Genomic DNA, 19,805 nt, shown 5'->3' on the forward strand with positions numbered 1-19,805 from the left:
AACTCTCCAGTGTCACCTAGTGGAGGAAAGAGAAATATAGTGCAGGGGGGGTCGCAAGTTACTCCCTTAACTCCAGTAGTACCCTAGGATGAATCCCATCTGGCCCTGGCGATTTGTTTGTTTTAATTTTGCCAAGCCTCAATATAATCTCATCGGCCGTGAAATTAATAATGAGATCCGGCTTGTTCATACCATATGTTATACTGTGTTTTCCATTGTCTGCTCACTCTTTGTAAACACTGATGAGAAGAACTCATTTAAACAGGTCTGCCTTTCCCATATCCTCCGTAAAACTTTTACCATTGGTATCGGTTAATGGGCCTATGTTTTCTTTGATTATTCGTTTACTATTTATGTATTTGAAAAACTTTTTGGGGTTGGTTTTGCTTTCAGTGGCTATGCGCTCTTCATACTCCCTTTTAGCTAATTTGATTACCCCTTTACAAGTTTTGTACGTACTTGTTGAATGCCTCCTCTTTAAAGTTATTTTTACAGAATTTAGATGCTCTTGTTTTATTGTTGATTGCTGACCTTACTTTTTTGTCCAACCATGGTGGCTTTTTTTTTTGTTGAATTTACCCTTATTTACTTTAGGAATCTATTTAAAGGTTAATGATTCTAGCACATTTTTTTTAGAGTATCCCACATTTCTTCTGCATTTTTCCCCTCAAAGACCGTTTCCCACACAATTCCTTTTAGGGCTTCCCTGAATAATTCAAAGTTAGCTTTTCTAAAGTTTAGTATTTTTGCCGGTCCTTTATGATGAAGTTTACTGAAGTTGATTTCCAGTGAAACCATGTTGTGGTCACTGTTCCCTAGATGTTCAATTACTATGGTGTTTGAGAATATGTCAATGTTATTTGTTAATACTAAATCCAATAGTTCCTTATTGTGGGTTGGAGCTTCTACCATTTGAGTGATAAATTGGTCTTTGAGTAAGTTTAGGAACACACTGCTTTTTGTTGTTTTACATGTTTCGTTTTTCCAATCATTGGGGCAGATGTATTAAGCTTTAACAAGAGATAAATGCAAGTGTGATAAGGAGAGATAACATCCAGCCAATCATCTGCTAACTACCATGTTGCAGCCTGTGTTTGAAAAAAGTCAGCAAGGAGCTGATTGGCTGGACGTTTATCTTTCCTTATCACCCTTGCATTTATCTCTTGTTAAAGCTTAATACATCTGCCCCAATGTCCGGTAAATTAAAATCTCCCATAATTAATGCCTGTCCCTGATCTGACACTTGTTTGATTTGGTTTAAAAAAAAAAGAGACTCGTCCCTTTCGTTTATGTTCGGTGGTCTATAGCATACCCCTATTAAAATTTTGTTATTAGGTTTTTTGTTATTGTCGGTTACCTCTGCCCACACGGCCTCCGTGTAGTCTTCCTCTGTACCTGTACACATTACTTTCTCGTACGATGTTAAATTATTTTTTACATATAGGCCCACCCCCCCGCCCCTTCTACTTTCCCGGTCTTTTCTGTAGAGTGTATATCCCTCCATGCTTAGGGCCCAGTTATGCGTCTCATTACACCATGTTTCTGTAACACCAATAATGCCATAATCGTCCCTAGTGACCACGGTTTGTAGTTCCCCGATTTTTCCTGCTAAGCTTCTTGCATTAGCCAGTAAGCATTTTAGTTTATGTTTATTTTTAATTTTGTCCCTAACATTATATTTAATTTCTCCCCTAAACGTATTTGTATTCCTTGCTAATTTCCTCGTACCCACCTCCCCCTCAATATACTCTACAGCCCATGTCCACCGCCTGACCTATACACAGGCCAAACCAATTCCTGTGTCCTTCTCGCCTTCCCTTGCTCTAAGATCGTCTGTACCTAAGAGCTGTAATGAGGTAACATAACGGTTATCACATAGCATTCCTGAAGCACCCTGGGAATTACCCACGTTATTACCCCTATTATTACCCCTGACTTTGCCTGTAACTCTGTCCTCCCCCCCCCTTCTCCTCCCCCAAATTGATCCTAACCCCTGCTCCTACTAGTCTAGCTTCAGGTCTCATAGTGTCTAGCTACCCCCCCCCCCCCCCCCACCTAGTATTGTGTGTCAACCCCGTCAGCAGCACACACCTACAGCATGTGCTCTGCTTACAGCAGGCTCAGCATGAACTCTCACACGCTGTAATGGAGACAAGCATCCTGAGCCTGCTGTCAGCACAGCACATGCTGTATGTGTTTGTGTGCTGCTGCCGCCCGGGAGGGATGGAGGGGAAAGGGGCCGGATCAGGGCATCCGCCGAGCCCCACCAGCAAGCCCAGGTAATTAGTACCCCCTCGCCCACCCTATCAGCAGCCCTGACATACACACATACCTGCTGCAATTCATAAAGTGACAGTCACTTTGATATATTGGGGAGACCCTAATTCCCACCTACCTGATCCTCCTGTGGGGTCCTGTGAGTCTCCTCTGTACACTGCTGGGAATACAGAGGACGGGGACATCTCTCTGGGGTATCGCTGTTACTGGGCCCATCTGTAGGAGACACGCAGTGACTGAGGACATTGTATATATGTGATTATCCTGGTAATACAGAGGACGGGGACATCTCTCTGGGGGATCTCGGTTACTGGGCCCATCTGTAGGAGACACACAGTGACTGAGGACATGGTATATATGTGACTATCCTGGGAATACAGAGGACGGGGACATCTCTCTGGGGTATCTCTGTTACTGGGCACATCTGTAGGAGACACGCAGTGACTGAGGACATTGTATATATGTGACTATCCTGGGAATACAGAGGACGGGGACATCTCTCTGGGATATCCCTGTTACTGGGCCCATCTGTAGGAGACACGCAGTGACTGAGGACACGGTATATATGTGATTATCCTGGGAATACAGAGGACGGGGACATCTCTCTGGGGTATATCTGTTACTGGGCCCATCTGTAGGAGACACGCAGTGACTGAGGACACGGTATATATGTGATTATCCTGGGAATACAGAGGACGGGGACATCTCTCTGGGGTATATCTGTTACTGGGCCCATCTGTAGGAGACACGCAGTGACTGAGGACATTGTATATATGTGATTATCCTGGGAATACAGAGGACGGGGACATCTCTCTGGGGTATCTCTGTTACTGGGCCCATCTGTAGGAGACACGCAGTGACTGAGGACATTGTATATATGTGATTATCCTGGATATACAGAGGACGGGGACATCTCTCTGGGGTATCTCTGTTACTGGGCCCATCTGTAGGAAACTTGCAGTGAATGAGGACATGGTATATATGTGATTATCCTGGGAATACGGAGGACGGGGACATCTCTCTGGGGTATCTCTGTTACTGGGCCCATCTGTAGGAGACACACAGTGACTGAGGACAAGGTATATATGTGATTATCCTGGGAATACAGAGGACGGGGACATCTCTCTGGGGTATCTCTGTCACTGGGCCCATCTGTAGGAGACACGCAGTGACAAAGGACATGGTATATATGTGATTATCCTGGGAATACGGAGGACGGGGACATCTCTCTGGGGTATCTCTGTTACTGGGCCCATCTGTAGGAGACAAACAGTTACTGAGTACATTGTATATATATATGATTATCCTGGGAATACAGAGGACGGGACATCTCTCTGGGGTATCTCTGTTACTGGGCCCATCTGTAGGAGACTTGCAGTGACTGAGGACATGGTATATATGTGATTATCCTGGGAATACAGAGGACAGGACATCTCTCTGGGGTATCTCTGTTACTGGGCCCATCTGTAGGAGACTTGCAGTGACTGAGGACATGGTATATATGTGATTATCCTGGGAATACAGAGGACGGGACATCTCTCTGGGATATCTTTGTTACTGGGCCCATCTGTAGGAGACACACAGTGACTGAGGACATGGTATATATGTGATTATCCTGGGAATACAGAGGACGGGGACATCTCTCTGGGGTATCTCTGTTACTGGGCCCATCTGTAGGAGACACACAGTGACTGAGGACATTGTATATATGTGATTATCCTGGGAATACAGAGGACGGGGACATCTCTCTGGGGTATCTCTGTTACTGGGCCTATCTGTAGGAGACACGCAGTGACTGAGGACATGGTATATATGTGATTATCCTGGGAATACAGAGGACGGGACATCTCTCTGGGATATCTCTGTTACTGGGCCCATCTGTAGGAGACACACAGTGACTGAGGACATGGTATATATGTGATTATCCTGGGAATACAGAGGACGGGGACATCTCTCTGGGGTATCTCTGTTACTGGGCCCATCTGTAGGAGACACACAGTGACTGAGGACATTGTATATATGTGATTATACTAAGAATACGGAGGACGGGGACATCTCTCTGGGGTATCTCTGTTACTGGGCCCATCTAAAGGAGACACGCAGTGACTGAGGACATGGTGTATATGTGATTATCCTGGGATTACAGAGGACGGGGACATCTCTCTGGGGTATCTCTGTTACTGGGCCCATCTGTAGGAGACACGCAGTGACTGAGGACATGGTATATATGTGATTATCCTGGGAATACAGAGGACGGGGACATCTCTCTGGGGTATCTCTGTTACTGGGCCCATCTGTAGGAGACACGCAGTGACCGAGGACATTGTATATATGTGATTATCCTGGGAATACAGAGGACGGGGACATCTCTCTGGGGTATCTCTGTTACTGGGCCCATCTGTAGGAGACACGCAGTGACTGAGCACATGGTATATATGTGATTATCCTGGGAATACAGAGGACGGGGACATCTCTCTGGGGTATCTCGGTTACTGGGCCCATCTGTAGGAGACACACAGTGACTGAGTACATGGTATATATGTGATTATCCTGGGAATACGGAGGACGGGGACATCTCTCTGGGGTATCTCTGTTACTGGGCCCATCTGTAGGAGACACACAGTGACTGAGGACAAGGTATATATGTGATTATCCTGGGAATACAGAGGACGGGGACATCTCTCTGGGGTATCTCTGTCACTGGGCCCATCTGTAGGAGACACGCAGTGACAGAGGACATGGTATATATGTGATTATCCTGGGAATACGGAGGACGGGGACATCTCTCTGGGGTATCTCTGTTACTGGGCCCATCTGTAGGAGACAAACAGTTACTGAGTACATTGTATATATATATGATTATCCTGGGAATACAGAGGACGGGACATCTCTGTGGGGTATCTCTGTTACTGGGCCCATCTGTAGGAGACTTGCAGTGACTGAGGACATGGTATATATGTGATTATCCTGGGAATACAGAGGACGGGACCTCTCTCTGGGGTATCTCTGTTACTGGGCCCATCTGTAGGAGACTTGCAGTGACTGAGGACATGGTATATATGTGATTATCCTGGGAATACAGAGGACGGGACATCTCTCTGGGATATCTTTGTTACTGGGCCCATCTGTAGGAGACACACAGTGACTGAGGACATGGTATATATGTGATTATCCTGGGAATACAGAGGACGGGGACATCTCTCTGGGGTATCTCTGTTACTGGGCCCATCTGTAGGAGACACACAGTGACTGAGGACATTGTATATATGTGATTATCCTGGGAATACAGAGGACGGGGACATCTCTCTGGGGTATCTCTGTTACTGGGCCTATCTGTAGGAGACACGCAGTGACTGAGGACATGGTATATATGTGATTATCCTGGGAATAGAGGACGGGACATCTCTCTGGGATATCTCTGTTACTGGGCCCATCTGTAGGAGACACACAGTGACTGAGGACATGGTATATATGTGATTATCCTGCGAATACAGAGGACGGGGACATCTCTCTGGGGTATCTCTGTTACTGGGCCCATCTATAAGAGACACGCAGTGACTGATGACATTGTATATATGTGATTATCCTGGGAATACAGAGGACGGGGACATCTCTCCGGGGTATTCCTGTTACTGGGCCCATCTGTAGGAGACACGCAGTGACTGAGGACATAGTATATATGTGATTATCCTGGGAATACAGAGGACGGGGACATCTCTCTGGGGTATCTCTGTTACTGGGCCCATCTGTAGGAGACACACAGTGACTGAGGACATGGTATATATGTGATTATCCTGCGAATACAGGGGGGGGGGGGGGGGGGCATCTCTCTGGGGTATCTCTGTTACTGGCCCCATCTGTAGGAGACACACAGTGACTGAGGACATGGTATATATGTGATTATCCAGGGAATACAGAGGACTGGGACATCTCTCTGGGGTTTCTCTGTTACTGGGCCCATTTGTAGGAGACACGCAGTGACTGAGGACATTAAATATATGTGATTATCCTGGGAATACAGAGGTCGGGAACATCTCTCTGGGGTATCTCTGTTACTGGGCCCATCTGTAGGAGACATGCAGTGACTGAGGACATGGTATATATGTGATTATCCTGGGAATACAGAGGACGGGGACATCTCTCTGGGGTATCTCTGTTAGTGGGCCATCTGTAGGAGACATGCAGTGACTGAGGACATTGTATATATGTGATTATCCTGGGAATACAGAGGACATCTCTCTGGGGTATCTCTGTTACTGGGCCCATCTGTAGGAGACACGCAGTGACTGAGGACATGGTATATATGTGATTATCCTGGGAATACAGAGGACGGGGACATCTCTCTGGGGTATCTGTGTTACTGGGCCCATCTGTAGGAGACACACAGTGACTGAGGACATGGTATATATGTGATTATCCTGGGAATACAGAGGACGGGGACATCTCTCTGGGGTATCTCTGTTACTGGGCCCATCTGTAGGAGACACGCAGTGACTGAGGAGATGGTATATATATGATTATCCTGGGAATACAGAGGACGGGGACATCTCTCTGGGGTATCACTGTTACTGGGCCCATCTGTAGGAGACACGCAGTGACTGAGGACATTGTATATATATGATTATCCTGGGAATACAGAGGACGGGGACATCTCTCTGGGGTATCTCTGTTACTGGGCCCATCTGTAGGAGACACGCAGTGACTGAGGAGATGGTATATATATGATTATCCTGGGAATACAGAGGACGGGGACATCTCTCTGGGGTATCCCCGTTACTGGGCCCATCTGTAGGAGACACGCAGTGACTGAGGACATTGTATATATGTGATTATCCTGGGACTACAGAGGACGGGGACATCTCTCTGGGGTATCTCTGTTACTGGGCCCATCTGTAGGAGACACACAGTGACTGAGGACATGGTATATATGTGATTATCCCGGGTATACAGAGGACGGGGACATCTCTCTGGGGTATCTCTGTTACTGGGCCCATCTGTAGGAGACACACAGTGACTGAGGACATGGTATATATGTGATTATCCTGGGAATACAGAGGATGGGGACATCTCTCTGGGGTATATCTGTTACTGGGCCCATCTGTAGGAGACACACAGTGACTGAGGACATGGTATATATATGATTATCCTGGGAATACAGAGGACGGGGACATCTCTCTGGGGTATCTCTGTTACTGGGCCCATCTGTAGGAGACACGCAATGACTGAGGACATGGTATATATGTGATTATCCTGGGAATACAGAGGACAGGGACATCTCTCTGGGGTATCTCTGTTACTGGGCCCATCTGTAGGAGACACGCAGTGACTGAGGACATGGTATATATGTGATTATCCTGGGAATACAGAGGACGGGGACATCTCTCTGGGGTATCTCTGTTACTGGGCCCATCTGTAGGAGACACGCAGTGACTGAGGACATGGTATATATGTGATTATCCTGGGACTACAGAGGACGGGAACATCTCTCTGGGGTATTCCAGTTACTGGGCCCATCTGTAGGAGACACACAGTGACTGAGGACATGGTATATATGTGATTATCCTGGGAATACAGAGGACGGGGACATCTCTCTGGGGTATCTCTGTTACTGGCCCCATCTGTAGGAGACACACAGTGACTGAGGACATGGTATATATGTGATTATCCTGGGAATACAGAGGAAGGGGACATCTCTCTGGGGTACCTCTGTTACTGGGCCCATCTGTAGGAGACACACAGTGACTGAGGACAGTGTATATATGTGATTATCCTGGGAATACAGAGGACGGGGATATCTCTATGGGGTATCTCTGTTACTGGGCACATCTGTAGGAGACACGCAGTGACTGAGGACAGTGTATATATGTGATTATCCTGGGAATACAGAGGACGGGGACATCTCTCTGGGGTATCTCTGTTACTGGGCACATCTGTAGGAGACACACAGTGACTGAGGACATTGAATACATGTGTGATTAGCAGATGATAAGTGTACAATATCACGTACAATAAAATGAAGTCTCTTCTTACCCAGTGATGTGAGGGGCTGGTGATTTTCCATCATTATATCCTTGTACAGATCCCTGTGTTCCTCTATATACTCCCACTCCTCCATGGAGAGATATACAGTGACATCCTGACACCTTATAGGAACCTGACACACACAATGATACAGTCATCACCCAGACACATCCCCCAGTGTTACTGTAGAACGTCCCATTCCCAGCAGTCACCGCTCCGGTCACATCCCTGGTGTTACTGTAGAACGTCCCATTCCCAGCAGTCACCGCTCCGGTCACATCCCTGGTGTTACTGTAGAATGTCCCATTCCCAGCAGTCACATCCCCCGGTGTTACTGTATAACCTCTCCAGTCAAATCCCCTGGTGTTACTGTATAATGCCCCATTCCCAGCAGTCACCTCTCCAGTCACATCCCTCAGTGTTACTGTATAACGGGTACTCTTTACCTAGAACGGCGCCCATCGCGACCATCGAATGCACTAAAAATCGGGTGCAATGCGATGGCCGCGATTTCCCATAGGGACCAATGTTAAAAATGAGATTGGACCCGATTTAAGTGTTCAATGCCCACGATTTTTACATAGGAAACAATGTTAAATGGGCCACAGAGCCCAAATAGTCACCGTGAAGTCTGAAATGGCCCCCACAATTGTTAACGCCACCCCACGATCAACGTCAACCCGAAGCGTGGCGAGCGCAGCGAGCCCGCGAGGGGCGGCGGTACGCGTCCTCCGACCTTTTCATGCCCCACTATCCACGTCGGCGTGGAGTTGAGAATAGAATAGTGTGGCGAGCGCAGCGAGCCACCGAGCCCGAAGCGTGGCGAGCCCCGCGAGGGGACGCGGATACCTTCACAGTTATACGCGTCCCCTCGCGGGCTTCACAGGTGTCCGTGGCGACGCGGACACCTGTGAAGCCCGTGAAGGGACGCGTTTACCTGTGAAGGTATCCGCGTCCGCTCGCCACGCTTCGGGCTCGGTGGTTTGCTGCGCTCGCCACACTATTCTATTCTCAACTCCACGCCGAGGTGGATAGTGGGGCATGAAAAGGTCGGAGGAGGCGTACCGCCGCCCCTCGCGGGCTCGCTGCGCTCGCCACGCTTCGGGTTGACGTTGATCGTGGGGTGGCGTTAACAATTGTGGAGGCCATTTCAGAGTTCAAGGGCACTATTAGGGCTCTGTGGCCCATTTAACATTGTTTCCTATGGCCAAATCGCGGGCATTGAGGCATTTAACAGTAAAATCGCGGTCAATCACCGTTTTAACATTGATCCCTATGGGAAAATCGCGGGCATCGAGTCGCACCCGTTTTTTATGTACCAGCGATGCCCGCGATTTTTTACCCCCGACGCCCGCGATTCCAATCGCGGGCGCCGTTCTAGGTAAAGAGTACCGTATAACGCCCCATTCCCAGCAGTCACCTCTCCATTCACATCCCTGGTGTTACTGTATACTGTTCTATTCCCAGCAGTCACCTCCCCCGGTGTTTCTGTATATTGTCCTATTCCCAGCAGTCACCTCCCCCGGTGTTACTGTATATTGTCCCATTCCCAGCATTCACCTCTCCGGTCAAATCCCCTGGTGTTACTGTATAATGTCCCATTCCTAGCAGTCACCTCTCGGGTCACATCCCCCGATGTTACTGTTTAATGTCCCCATTCCCAGAAGTCACCTCTCCGGTCACATCTTCTGGTGTTACTGTATAATGTCCTATTCCCAGCAGTCACATCCCCTGGTGTTACTGTATAATGCCACTTTCCCAGCAGTCACCTCTGTAGCGGTCACTGTATAATGTCCCATTCCCAGCAGTCACCTCACCGATCACATCCTCCCGGTGTTACTGTATAATGTTCCATTCCCAGCATTTACCTCTCCGGTCACATCCCCGGTGTTACTGTATAATGTCCGATTCCCAGCAGTCACATCCCCCGCTGTTACTGTATAATGCCCAATTCCCAGCAGTCACCTCTCCGGTCACATCCCTGGTGTTACTGTATAATGCCCCATTCCCAAAAGTCACATCCCCCGGTGTTACTCTATAACGTCCCATTCCCAGCAGTCACCTCCTCAGTCACATCCCCCGGTGTAACTGTATAATGCATCAATCCCAGCAGTCACCTCTCCGGTCACATCCCCCGGTGTTACTGTATAATGCGCCATTCCCAGCAGTCACCTCTCTGGTCACATCCCCCGGTGTTACTGTATAATGCCCCATTCCCAGCAGTCTCCTCTCCGGTCACATCCCCCGGTGTTACTGTATAATGCCCCATTCCCAGCAGTCTCCTCTCCGGTCACATCCCCCGGTGTTACTGTATAATGCCCCATTCCCAGCAGTCACCTCTCCGGTCACATCCCCCGGTGTTACTGTATAATGCCCCATTCCCAGCAGTCACCTCTCCGGTCACATCCCCTCGTGTTACTGTATAATGCCCCATTCCCAGCAGTCACCTCTCTGGTCACATCCCCCCGTGTTACTGTATAATGCCCCATTCCCAGCAGTCTCCTCTACGGTCACATCCCCCGGAGTTACTGTATAATGCCCCATTCCCAGCAGTCACCTCTCCGGTCACATCCCCCGGTGTTACTGTATAATGTCCCATTCCCAGCAGTCACCTCTCCGGTCACATCCCCCGGTGTTACTGTATAATATACCATTCTCAGCAGTCACCTCTCCGGTCACATCCCCCGGTGTTACTGTATAATGCCCCATTCCCAGCAGTCACCTCTCCTGTCACATCCCCCGATGTTACTGTATAATGTCCCATTCCCAGCAGTCACCTCTCCGGTCAAATCCCCCGGTGTTGCTGTATTATGTCCCATTCCCAGCAGTCACCTCTCCGGTCACATCCCCCGGTGTTACTGTATAATGCCCCATTCCCAGCAGTCACCTCTCCGGTCACATCCCCCGGTGTTACTGTATAATGTCCCATTCCCAGCAGTCACCTCTCCGGTCACATCCCCCGGTGTTACTGTATAATGTCCCATTCCCAGCAGTCACCTCTCCGGTCACATCCCCCCGAGTTACTGTATAATGTCCCATTCCCAGCAGTCACCTCTCCGGTCACATCCCCGTGTTACTGTATAATGCCCCATTCCCAGCAGTCACCTCTCCGGTCACATCCCCAGTGTTACTGTATAATGCCCCATTCCCAGCAGTCACCTCTCCGGTCACATCCCCCAGTGTTACTGTATAATGCCCCATTCCCAGCAGTCACCTCTCCGGTCAGCAGCTGGATGATCGTGTTGGTGAGTTCCAGGATCTTCTGGTCATTGTCTCTCCCATGTATCAGTGAGTGAGGTGGGGGCACTGTGATGGAACTCTGGGTTCTTTGCAGTCCTCCGGACACACAGTGATGGCTACTGGTTGTCTCATGCTCACCAGATGTCTTCTTCACTACTATATAACCCTGTGTATTGGAAAAATACACAATCACCACATACACTTCCAGTAAAGGGGCCAGATGCACTAAGCTTCAAAAGTGATAACATGGAGAGTGATAAACAGCCAGCCAATCAGCTCCTACCTGCCATGTCACAGACTGTGTTTGGAAAATGTCAGGCAGGAACTGACTGGTTGGTTGTTTATCACTTTTGAAGCTTAGTGCATCTGGCCCAAGATCCTCTATTATTGCTATGTGATGTCACTTCCAAGATCCACCAGTCAGGTCACATCTATCAGTGATATCACTGACACTCAGATCTCCTCACATCCCCAGTCATGTCTATGCACAGAGCAGGATTAACAGGGGAGCTAAGCAGGATGTGTCTGCTATAGTGGGGGCACAGTGGTGAATAGGAGTGCATAATGGGGGCAGTATGTGGCAACTCTAATTTATTAGTAGTGCCCCCTCCCCCCCCCGCCAAACCTTAGTCCAGCCCTGTCCCTGTATTATTACTATAGGTATAAGTGATGTCACAGTGACGCTCCCAGATCCCCTCACCTCCCCAGTCAGATCCCTGTATTATTACTATAGATATAAGTGATGTCACTGTGACGCTCCCAGATCCCCTCACCTCCCCAGTCATGTCACTGTATTATTACTATAGATATAAGTGATGTCACAGTGACACTCCCAGATCCCCTCACCTCCCCAGTCACGTCCCTGTATTATTACTATAGATATAAGTGACGTCACAGTGACGCTCCCAGATCCCCTCACCTCCCCAGTCACGTCCCTGTATTATTACTATAGATATAAGTGACGTCACAGTGACACTCCCAGATCCCCTCACCTCCCCAGTCACGTCCCTGTATTATTACTATAGATATGAGACGTCACAGTGATGCTCCCAGATCTCCTCACCTCCCCAGTCACATCCCTGTATTATTACTATAGATATAAGTGATGTCACAGTGACGCTCCCAGATCCCCTCACCTCCCCAGTCACGTCCCTGTAGAATTACTATATATATAGGTGATGTCACAGTGACACTCCCAGATCCCCTCACCTCCCCAGTCACGTCCCTGTGTTATTACTATAGATGGAAGTGATGTCACAGTGACGCTCCCAGATCCCCTCACCTCCCCAGTCACGTCCTTGTATTATTACTATAGATATAAGTGATGTCACAGTGACACTCCCAGATCCCCTCACCTCCCCAGTCACGTCCCTGTATTATTACTATAGATATAGGTGATGTCACAGTGACACTCCCAGATCCCCCTCACCTCCCCAGTCACATCCCTGTATTATTACTATAGATATAGGTGATGTCACAGTGACGCTCCCAGATCCCCTCACCTCCCCAGTCACGTCCCTGTATTATTACTATAGATGTAAGTGATGTCACAGTGACACTCCCAGATCCCCTCACCTCCCCAGTCACGTCCCTGTATTATTACTATAGATATAAGTGACGTCACAGTGACACTCCCAGATCTCCTCACCTCCCCAGTCACGTCCCAGTATTATTACTATAGATATACATGATGTCACAGTGACGCTTCCAGATCCCCTCACCTCCCCAGTCACGTCCCTGTATTATTACTATAGATATATGTGATGTCACTGTGACGCTCCCAGATCCCCTCACCTCCCCAGTCACGTCCCTGTATTATTACTATAGTTATAAGTGACGTCACAGTGACACTCCCAGATCCCCTCACCTCCCCAGTCACGTCCCTGTATTATTACTATAGATATAAGTGATGTCACAGTGACACTCCCAGATCCCCTCACCTCCCCAGTCACGTCCCTGTATTATTACTATAGATATAAGTGATGTCACAGTGACGCTCCCAGATCCCCTCACCTCCCCAGTCACGTCCCTGTATTATTACTATAGATGTAAGTGATGTCACAGTGACACCCCCAGATCCCCTCACCTCCCCAGTCACGTCCCTGTATTATTACTATAGATATAAGTGATGTCACAGTGACACTCCCAGATCCCCTCACCTCCCCAGTCACGTCCCTGTATTATTACTATAGATATAAGTGATGTCACAGTGACACTCCCAGATCCCCTCACCTCCCCAGTCAGCAGGTAGATGATCTCCAGGGTGAGATTTAGTATCCTCTCAGTCATGTGACTCTGGTCCTTGTCCATCCTCGGGGAATCAGTGACGTGTCTCATCCTCACCGCTCTGTTGTCCTGGAATAAAAATAATAATTACAATTAACGCCACACAGTTCACAGGTAACATATATGCCCACACACTGTGAGATGTGTACTAGGTGTGATTTGAACTAGACACGATGTAGTATAATAATTCCTGCCTGCACATACAATTTTGCCTTGCGATGTGGACAACACTGCCAATAAGACGCAGACAAATAAGCACTTATCACTAAAAGGGTCAAGAGAAATCCAGACAGAGGCCCCAACAGCGGAAGAGGGTAAAAGCCGGAAACATAGTAAATGCATTGAAAAAGCCGGAAACCATGCAAAGTGTATTAGAAAAGCCGGAAATCATAATAAATGTATTGAAAAAGCCGGAAATAATAGTAAATGCATTCAAAAACCCAGCAACCATGTAAAGTGTATTAGAAAAGCCGGAAATCATAGCAAATGCATTGAAAAGGCCGGAAACCAGGTAAAGGGATGCCGGACAGTTTCCCGACAGTCAAAACCCCAACACTCGGGGTCCCGACGGCCACCGGCTATTCTCCCTCGTGGGAGTCCACGACCCCCATAGAGGGAGAATAGAATAGGTGGCGAGCGTAATGCTCGCCACCGTGCCCGCAGCGTGACAAACGCAGAGAGCCCGCAAGGGGCTTTGTTGCGCTCGCCCCGCTGCCTGAGTCCGGCCAGTCAGGATCCCGACGTCGGGACCATATACAACACACAGGTAAAGTGTATCAGAAAGCCAGAAATCATAGTAAATGTATTGAAAAAGCTGAAAATCATAGTAAATGTATTGAAAATGCCTGAAATCATTACTATGATTTCCGGCTTTTCTAATACACTTTACATGGTTTCCGGCTTTTTTAATACATCTACTTTGATTCTGGCTTTTACCCACACACCCCCCAACAGCAGCCTCTAATGTGTCTGCACATATAAATATATATCATACAGAGAACAACGGGTACATGTATAGTGTAAGCGCTATAGAAAATAATAGCGCAATATCCACTGCAGTGAATGGTTGTCTCTAGTGAAATGTAATAGGGCACCAAAGACTGCTCCCACTGTATGATGATGATGATAATAATAATAATAATAATCTCCTATATATTTGGCTACATCTGTCACTCAAAGTGGGTGTCTGTGTCTATAACGCTCTGTTCCTGGACTTTCCTCTTAATGTGTGATTGCCTTCATCTGTGCTGAACACCTTTCTGAGAAATTAACCTGTTTAAAACAGGTGATGGCAATCATACATTAAGGGGAAGTCTAGAAACAGAGCATTGTGTCCCTCCTGGAGAGGGTCATGTTGGGAGGTATGTGACCGAGAACCAGCCCAGTGAGCCCACAGACAGTGCCAGACACCCACTGCCTTCCCATGTTGCCCAGCACTGCTACTCCACAGCCACCAGGTGAGCGCCCCCCTCCCGCGATTCGCGGCACCCACCCCCGCGACCCCCCCTCCCGCAATTCGCGGCACCCCCCCCCCCCCCCCCCCCGTGATTCGCTCCAGAATTAAATTGCACATGGAAAACACTGACATGGCTATGGTCGACAATGAAAAAGGTTGACATGAGTTTTTGAAGTTTTTTTGTCATTTTTTGAATATTTTCATTCTCATGTGTCGACATGGACACCAATGAAGTGCCACACTTATGTCAACATTTACATGTGTTGACCTTTCTGTGTTGATTTTTTTCTTGTGGCGATTCGCGTCACACCCCCCGCAACCCCCCCTCAGGCGATTCGCGGCACCCCGGCACCCCCCCGCGACCCCCCCCCTCCCGCAATTCGCGGCAACCCCCCACCGGAACCCCCATGAACCCCGCTCTCCCGCGATTCGCGGCACCCACCCCCGCAACCCCCCCCCCTCCCGCAAATCGTGGCACCCCCCGCGATTCGCGGCAGCCCCAGGATTAAATGGCACATGCAAAACACTGGCACAGCTATGGTCGACAATGAAAAAGGTTGACATGAGTTTTTGAAGATTTATTTCATTTTTTGAATGTTTTCATATTCATTGTCATGTGTCAACATGGACACCAATGAAGTGGCACACTTATGTCAACATTTACATGTGTTGACCTTTCTGTGTTGATTTTTTCTTGTGGCGATTCGCGTCACACCCCCCCGCAACCCCCCCTCCCGCGATTCACGGCACACACACACACACACCTCTCCCGCGATTCTCGGCACCCCACCCCGTGACCCCCCCTCCCGTGATTCACGGCACCCCCCGTGACCCCCCACCTCCCGCAATTCGCGGCAACCCCCCACCGGAACCCCTGTGAACCCCGCCCTCCCGCGATTCGCGGCACCCACCCCCGCGACCCCCCTCCCGCAATTCGCGGCACCCCCCCGTGATTCGCGGCAGCTCCAGAATTAAATTGCACATGGAAAACACTGACATGGCTATGGTCGACAATGAAAAAGGTTGACATGAGTTTTTGAAGTTTTTTTGTCATTTTTTGAATATTTTCATTCTCATGTGTCGACATGGACACCAATGAAGTGCCACACTTATGTCAACATTTACATGTGTTGACCTTTCTGTGTTGATTTTTTTCTTGTGGCGATTCGCGTCACACCCCCCGCAACCCCCCCTCAGGCGATTCGCGGCACCCCCCCGCGACCCCCCCCTCCCGCAATTCGCGGCAACCCCCCACCGGAACCCCCATGAACCCCGCTCTCCCGCGATTCGCGGCACCCACCCCCGCAACACCCCCCCTCCCGCAAATCGCGGCACCCCCCGCGATTCGCGGCAGCCCCAGGATTAAATGGCACATGCAAAACACTGGCACGGCTATGGTCGACAATGAAAAAGGTTGACATGAGTTTTTGAAGATTTATTTCATTTTTTGAATGTTTTCATATTCATTGTCATGTGTCAACATGGACACCAATGAAGTGGCACACTTATGTCAACATTTACATGTGTTGACCTTTTTGTGTTGATTTTTCTTGTGGCGATTCGCGTCACACCCCCCCGCAACCCCACCTCCCGCAATTCGCGGCAACCCCCCACCGGAACCCCTGTGAACCCTGCCCTCCCGCGATTCGCGGCACCCAACCCCGCGACCCCCCCCCCCGCAATTCGCGGCACCCCCCGTGATTCGCGGCAGCTCCAGAATTAAATTGCACATGGAAAACACTGACATGGCTATGGTCGACAATGAAAAAGGTTTACATGAGTTTTTGAAGTTTTTTTTTTCATTTTTTGAATATTTTCATATTCATTCTCATGTGTCGACATGGACACCAATGAAGTGCAACACTTATGTCAACATTTACATGTGTTGACCTTTCTGTGTTGATTTTTTTCTTGTGGCGATTTGCGTCACACCCCCCCACAACCCCCACTCCCGCGATTCACACACACACACACACACACACCTCCCCCGCGATTCTCGGCACCCCACCCCGTGACCCCCCCTCCCGTGATTCACGGCACACCCCCGCGACCCCCCCTCCCATGATTCGCCGCAACCCCCGCCCCGTAACCCCCCCTCCCGCGATTTGCGGCACCCACCCCCGCGACCCCCCCTCCCGCAATTCGCGGCAGCTCCAGAATTAAATTGCACATGGAAAACACTGACATGGCTATGGTCGACAATGAAAAAGGTTGACATGAGTTTTTGAAGTTTTTTTTTCATTTTTTGAATGTTTTCATATTCATTCTCATGTGTCAACATGGACACCAATGAAGTGCCACACTTATGTCAACATTTACATGTGTTGACCTTTCTGTGTTGATTTTTTCTTGTGGCGATTCGCGTCACACCCCCCCACCCCCCGCAACCCCCACTCCCGCGATTCACGGCACCCCACCCCGTGACCCCCCCTCCCGTGATTCACGGCACACCCCCCGCGACCCCCCCTACCATGATTCGCCGCAACCCCCGCCCCCGTAACCCCCCTCCCGCGATTTGCGGCAACCCACCCCGCGACCCCCCTCCCGCGATTCTCTGCAATCCCTCCCCTCCCGCGATTCGCAGCATCCACCCCCCCACAACCCCCCCTCCTGCAATTCGCGGCACCCTCCGCGACCCCCCCTCCCGCGATTCGCGGACACCTAAGTTGCAATACAGGGCATCTTTCATACAATTCTAACCATATTTCTCATATACAAACGTTCACAAATTAAGGGGGCGCAGCCCCTTACGACGGTGTGAAGAGCGCCCGTAGGGCGCGATGAATCACCTAGTAATAAGATATCAGAGACTGGTACCCCTGAAAATAAAATACAGTAATAATTATAAAAAATAATAAAAAAAAACACCAAAGGCTGTTCCCCCTGCATTACATTTGTAACAGGTTAACACATGCTGCTCCCCCTGTATAACCGGGCGCCAGCGCAGGCTGCTCCCCCTGTATAACCAGGCGCCAGCGCAGGCTGCTCCCCCTGTATAACAGGGCGCCAGCGCAGGCTGCTCCCCCTGTATAACAGGGCGCCAGCGCAGGCTGCTCCCCCTGTATAACAGGACGCCACTGCAGGCGGTTCCCCCTGTATAACAGGACGCCACCGCAGGCGGCTCCCCCTGTATAACAGGACACTACCACAGGCCGCTCCCCCTGTATAACAGGACGCTGCAGGCCTCTCCCCCTGTATAACAGGACGCTGCAGGCCTCTCCCCCTGTATAACAGGACACCACAGTCTGCTCCCCTGCATAACAAGACACCACATGCCATTGCCACCTCCCCCTGTATAATAACACCAGGGCAGCACAATACCATCACCTGCTGACAGATACAGCAATGTCTTCTCTCGGTCCCCGGTAACTTTATCACCGTGGCTGCTGGAAGTGAGAGGCCTGAGGTAATATCAGCGCCGCTGCCCCAGCAGAAACAGGAAGCAGACACGTTGCCGCCACTGAACGCAGGGATTTGTCTACGGGAAAATGGCCGCCGCTCCCTCACACAGGGGACAATTGTTATGGAGCATTACTAGTCGTATATCAGCTACTGTACCATTGTTATAGCCGCGAAAGAGTCTGGGAGCTGAGTACAATCCACAAGAAAATGGCCGCCACTGTGAATTTATAGAGAGAGTTCTGTGATGTGAGGTCCCCGGTAGCTGATAGATTCCATATACTAAATACGACTAGTAAGACTCCATAACAATTGTCCCCTGTGTGAGGGAGCGGCGGCCATTTTCCCGAAGACCAATCCCCGCGTTCAGTGGCTGCAGCATCTCGGCTCCCTGCTGGGGCAGCGCTGCTGATATTACCTGAGGCCTCTCACTTCCAGCAGCCACGGTGATTAAGTTACGGGGGACCGAGAGAAGACATTGCTGTATCTGGCAGCAGGTGATGGTATTGTGCTGCCCTGGTGTTATTATACAGGGGGAGTGGCCTGTGGTGTCCTGTTATACAGGGGGAGTGGCCTGTGCTGGTCTGTTATACAGGGGGAGCGGCCTGTGGCGTCCTGTTATACAGGGGGAGCGGCCTGTGGTGTCCTGTAATACAGGGGGAGCGGCCTGTGGTGTCCTGTTATACAGGGGGAGCGGCCTGTGGTGTCCTGTTATACAGGGGGAGGGGCCTGTGGCGTCCTGTTATACAGGGGGAGCGGCCTGTGGCATCCTGTTATACATGGGGGAGCAGCTTGGGCTGCCCTGGTGTTATTATACAGAGGGAGCAGCCTGTGGCGTCCTGTTATACAGGGGGAGCAGCCTGTGGTGTCCTGTTATACAGGGGGGAGCAGCCTGTGCTGCCCTGGTGTTATTATACAGAGGGAGCAGCATGTGGCGTCCTGTTATACAGGGGGAGCGGCCTGTGGTGTCCTGCTGTACAGGGGAGCGGCCTGTAGCATCCCGTTATACAGGGGAAGCAGCCTGTAGCGTCCCGTTATGTAGAGGCAGCGGCCTGTGGCGTCCCGTTATACAGGGGGGGAGCGGCCTGTGGCGTCCCATTTTACAGGGGGATCGGCCTGTGGTTTA

The 19,805-nt window shown here is 49.8% G+C and overlaps 1 protein-coding gene across 1 annotated transcript in view; it reads right to left on the minus strand.

Moving 5' to 3' along the window:
• LOC146010033 (uncharacterized) overlaps positions 1-19,050 on the minus strand; it is a 38,198-nt gene extending 19,148 nt beyond the window's left edge. The window contains exons 1-5 of the mRNA XM_083150857.1: positions 18,608-19,050; positions 13,771-13,893; positions 11,513-11,704; positions 8,308-8,431; positions 2,396-2,493 (exon numbers count right to left, since the gene is read on the minus strand). Coding sequence (XP_083006983.1) covers positions 2,396-2,493; positions 8,308-8,431; positions 11,513-11,704; positions 13,771-13,875 — 519 coding nt within the window. The 5' untranslated portion in view covers positions 13,876-13,893; positions 18,608-19,050. The remainder of the gene's footprint in view (positions 1-2,395; positions 2,494-8,307; positions 8,432-11,512; positions 11,705-13,770; positions 13,894-18,607) is intronic.
• Positions 19,051-19,805: the final 755 nt, after the last annotated feature.

The sequence above is a fragment of the Crinia signifera genome, chromosome 6 (assembly GCF_055691185.1).
Source record: "Crinia signifera chromosome 6, ASM5569118v1, whole genome shotgun sequence".
Taxonomy (NCBI): domain Eukaryota; kingdom Metazoa; phylum Chordata; class Amphibia; order Anura; family Myobatrachidae; genus Crinia; species Crinia signifera.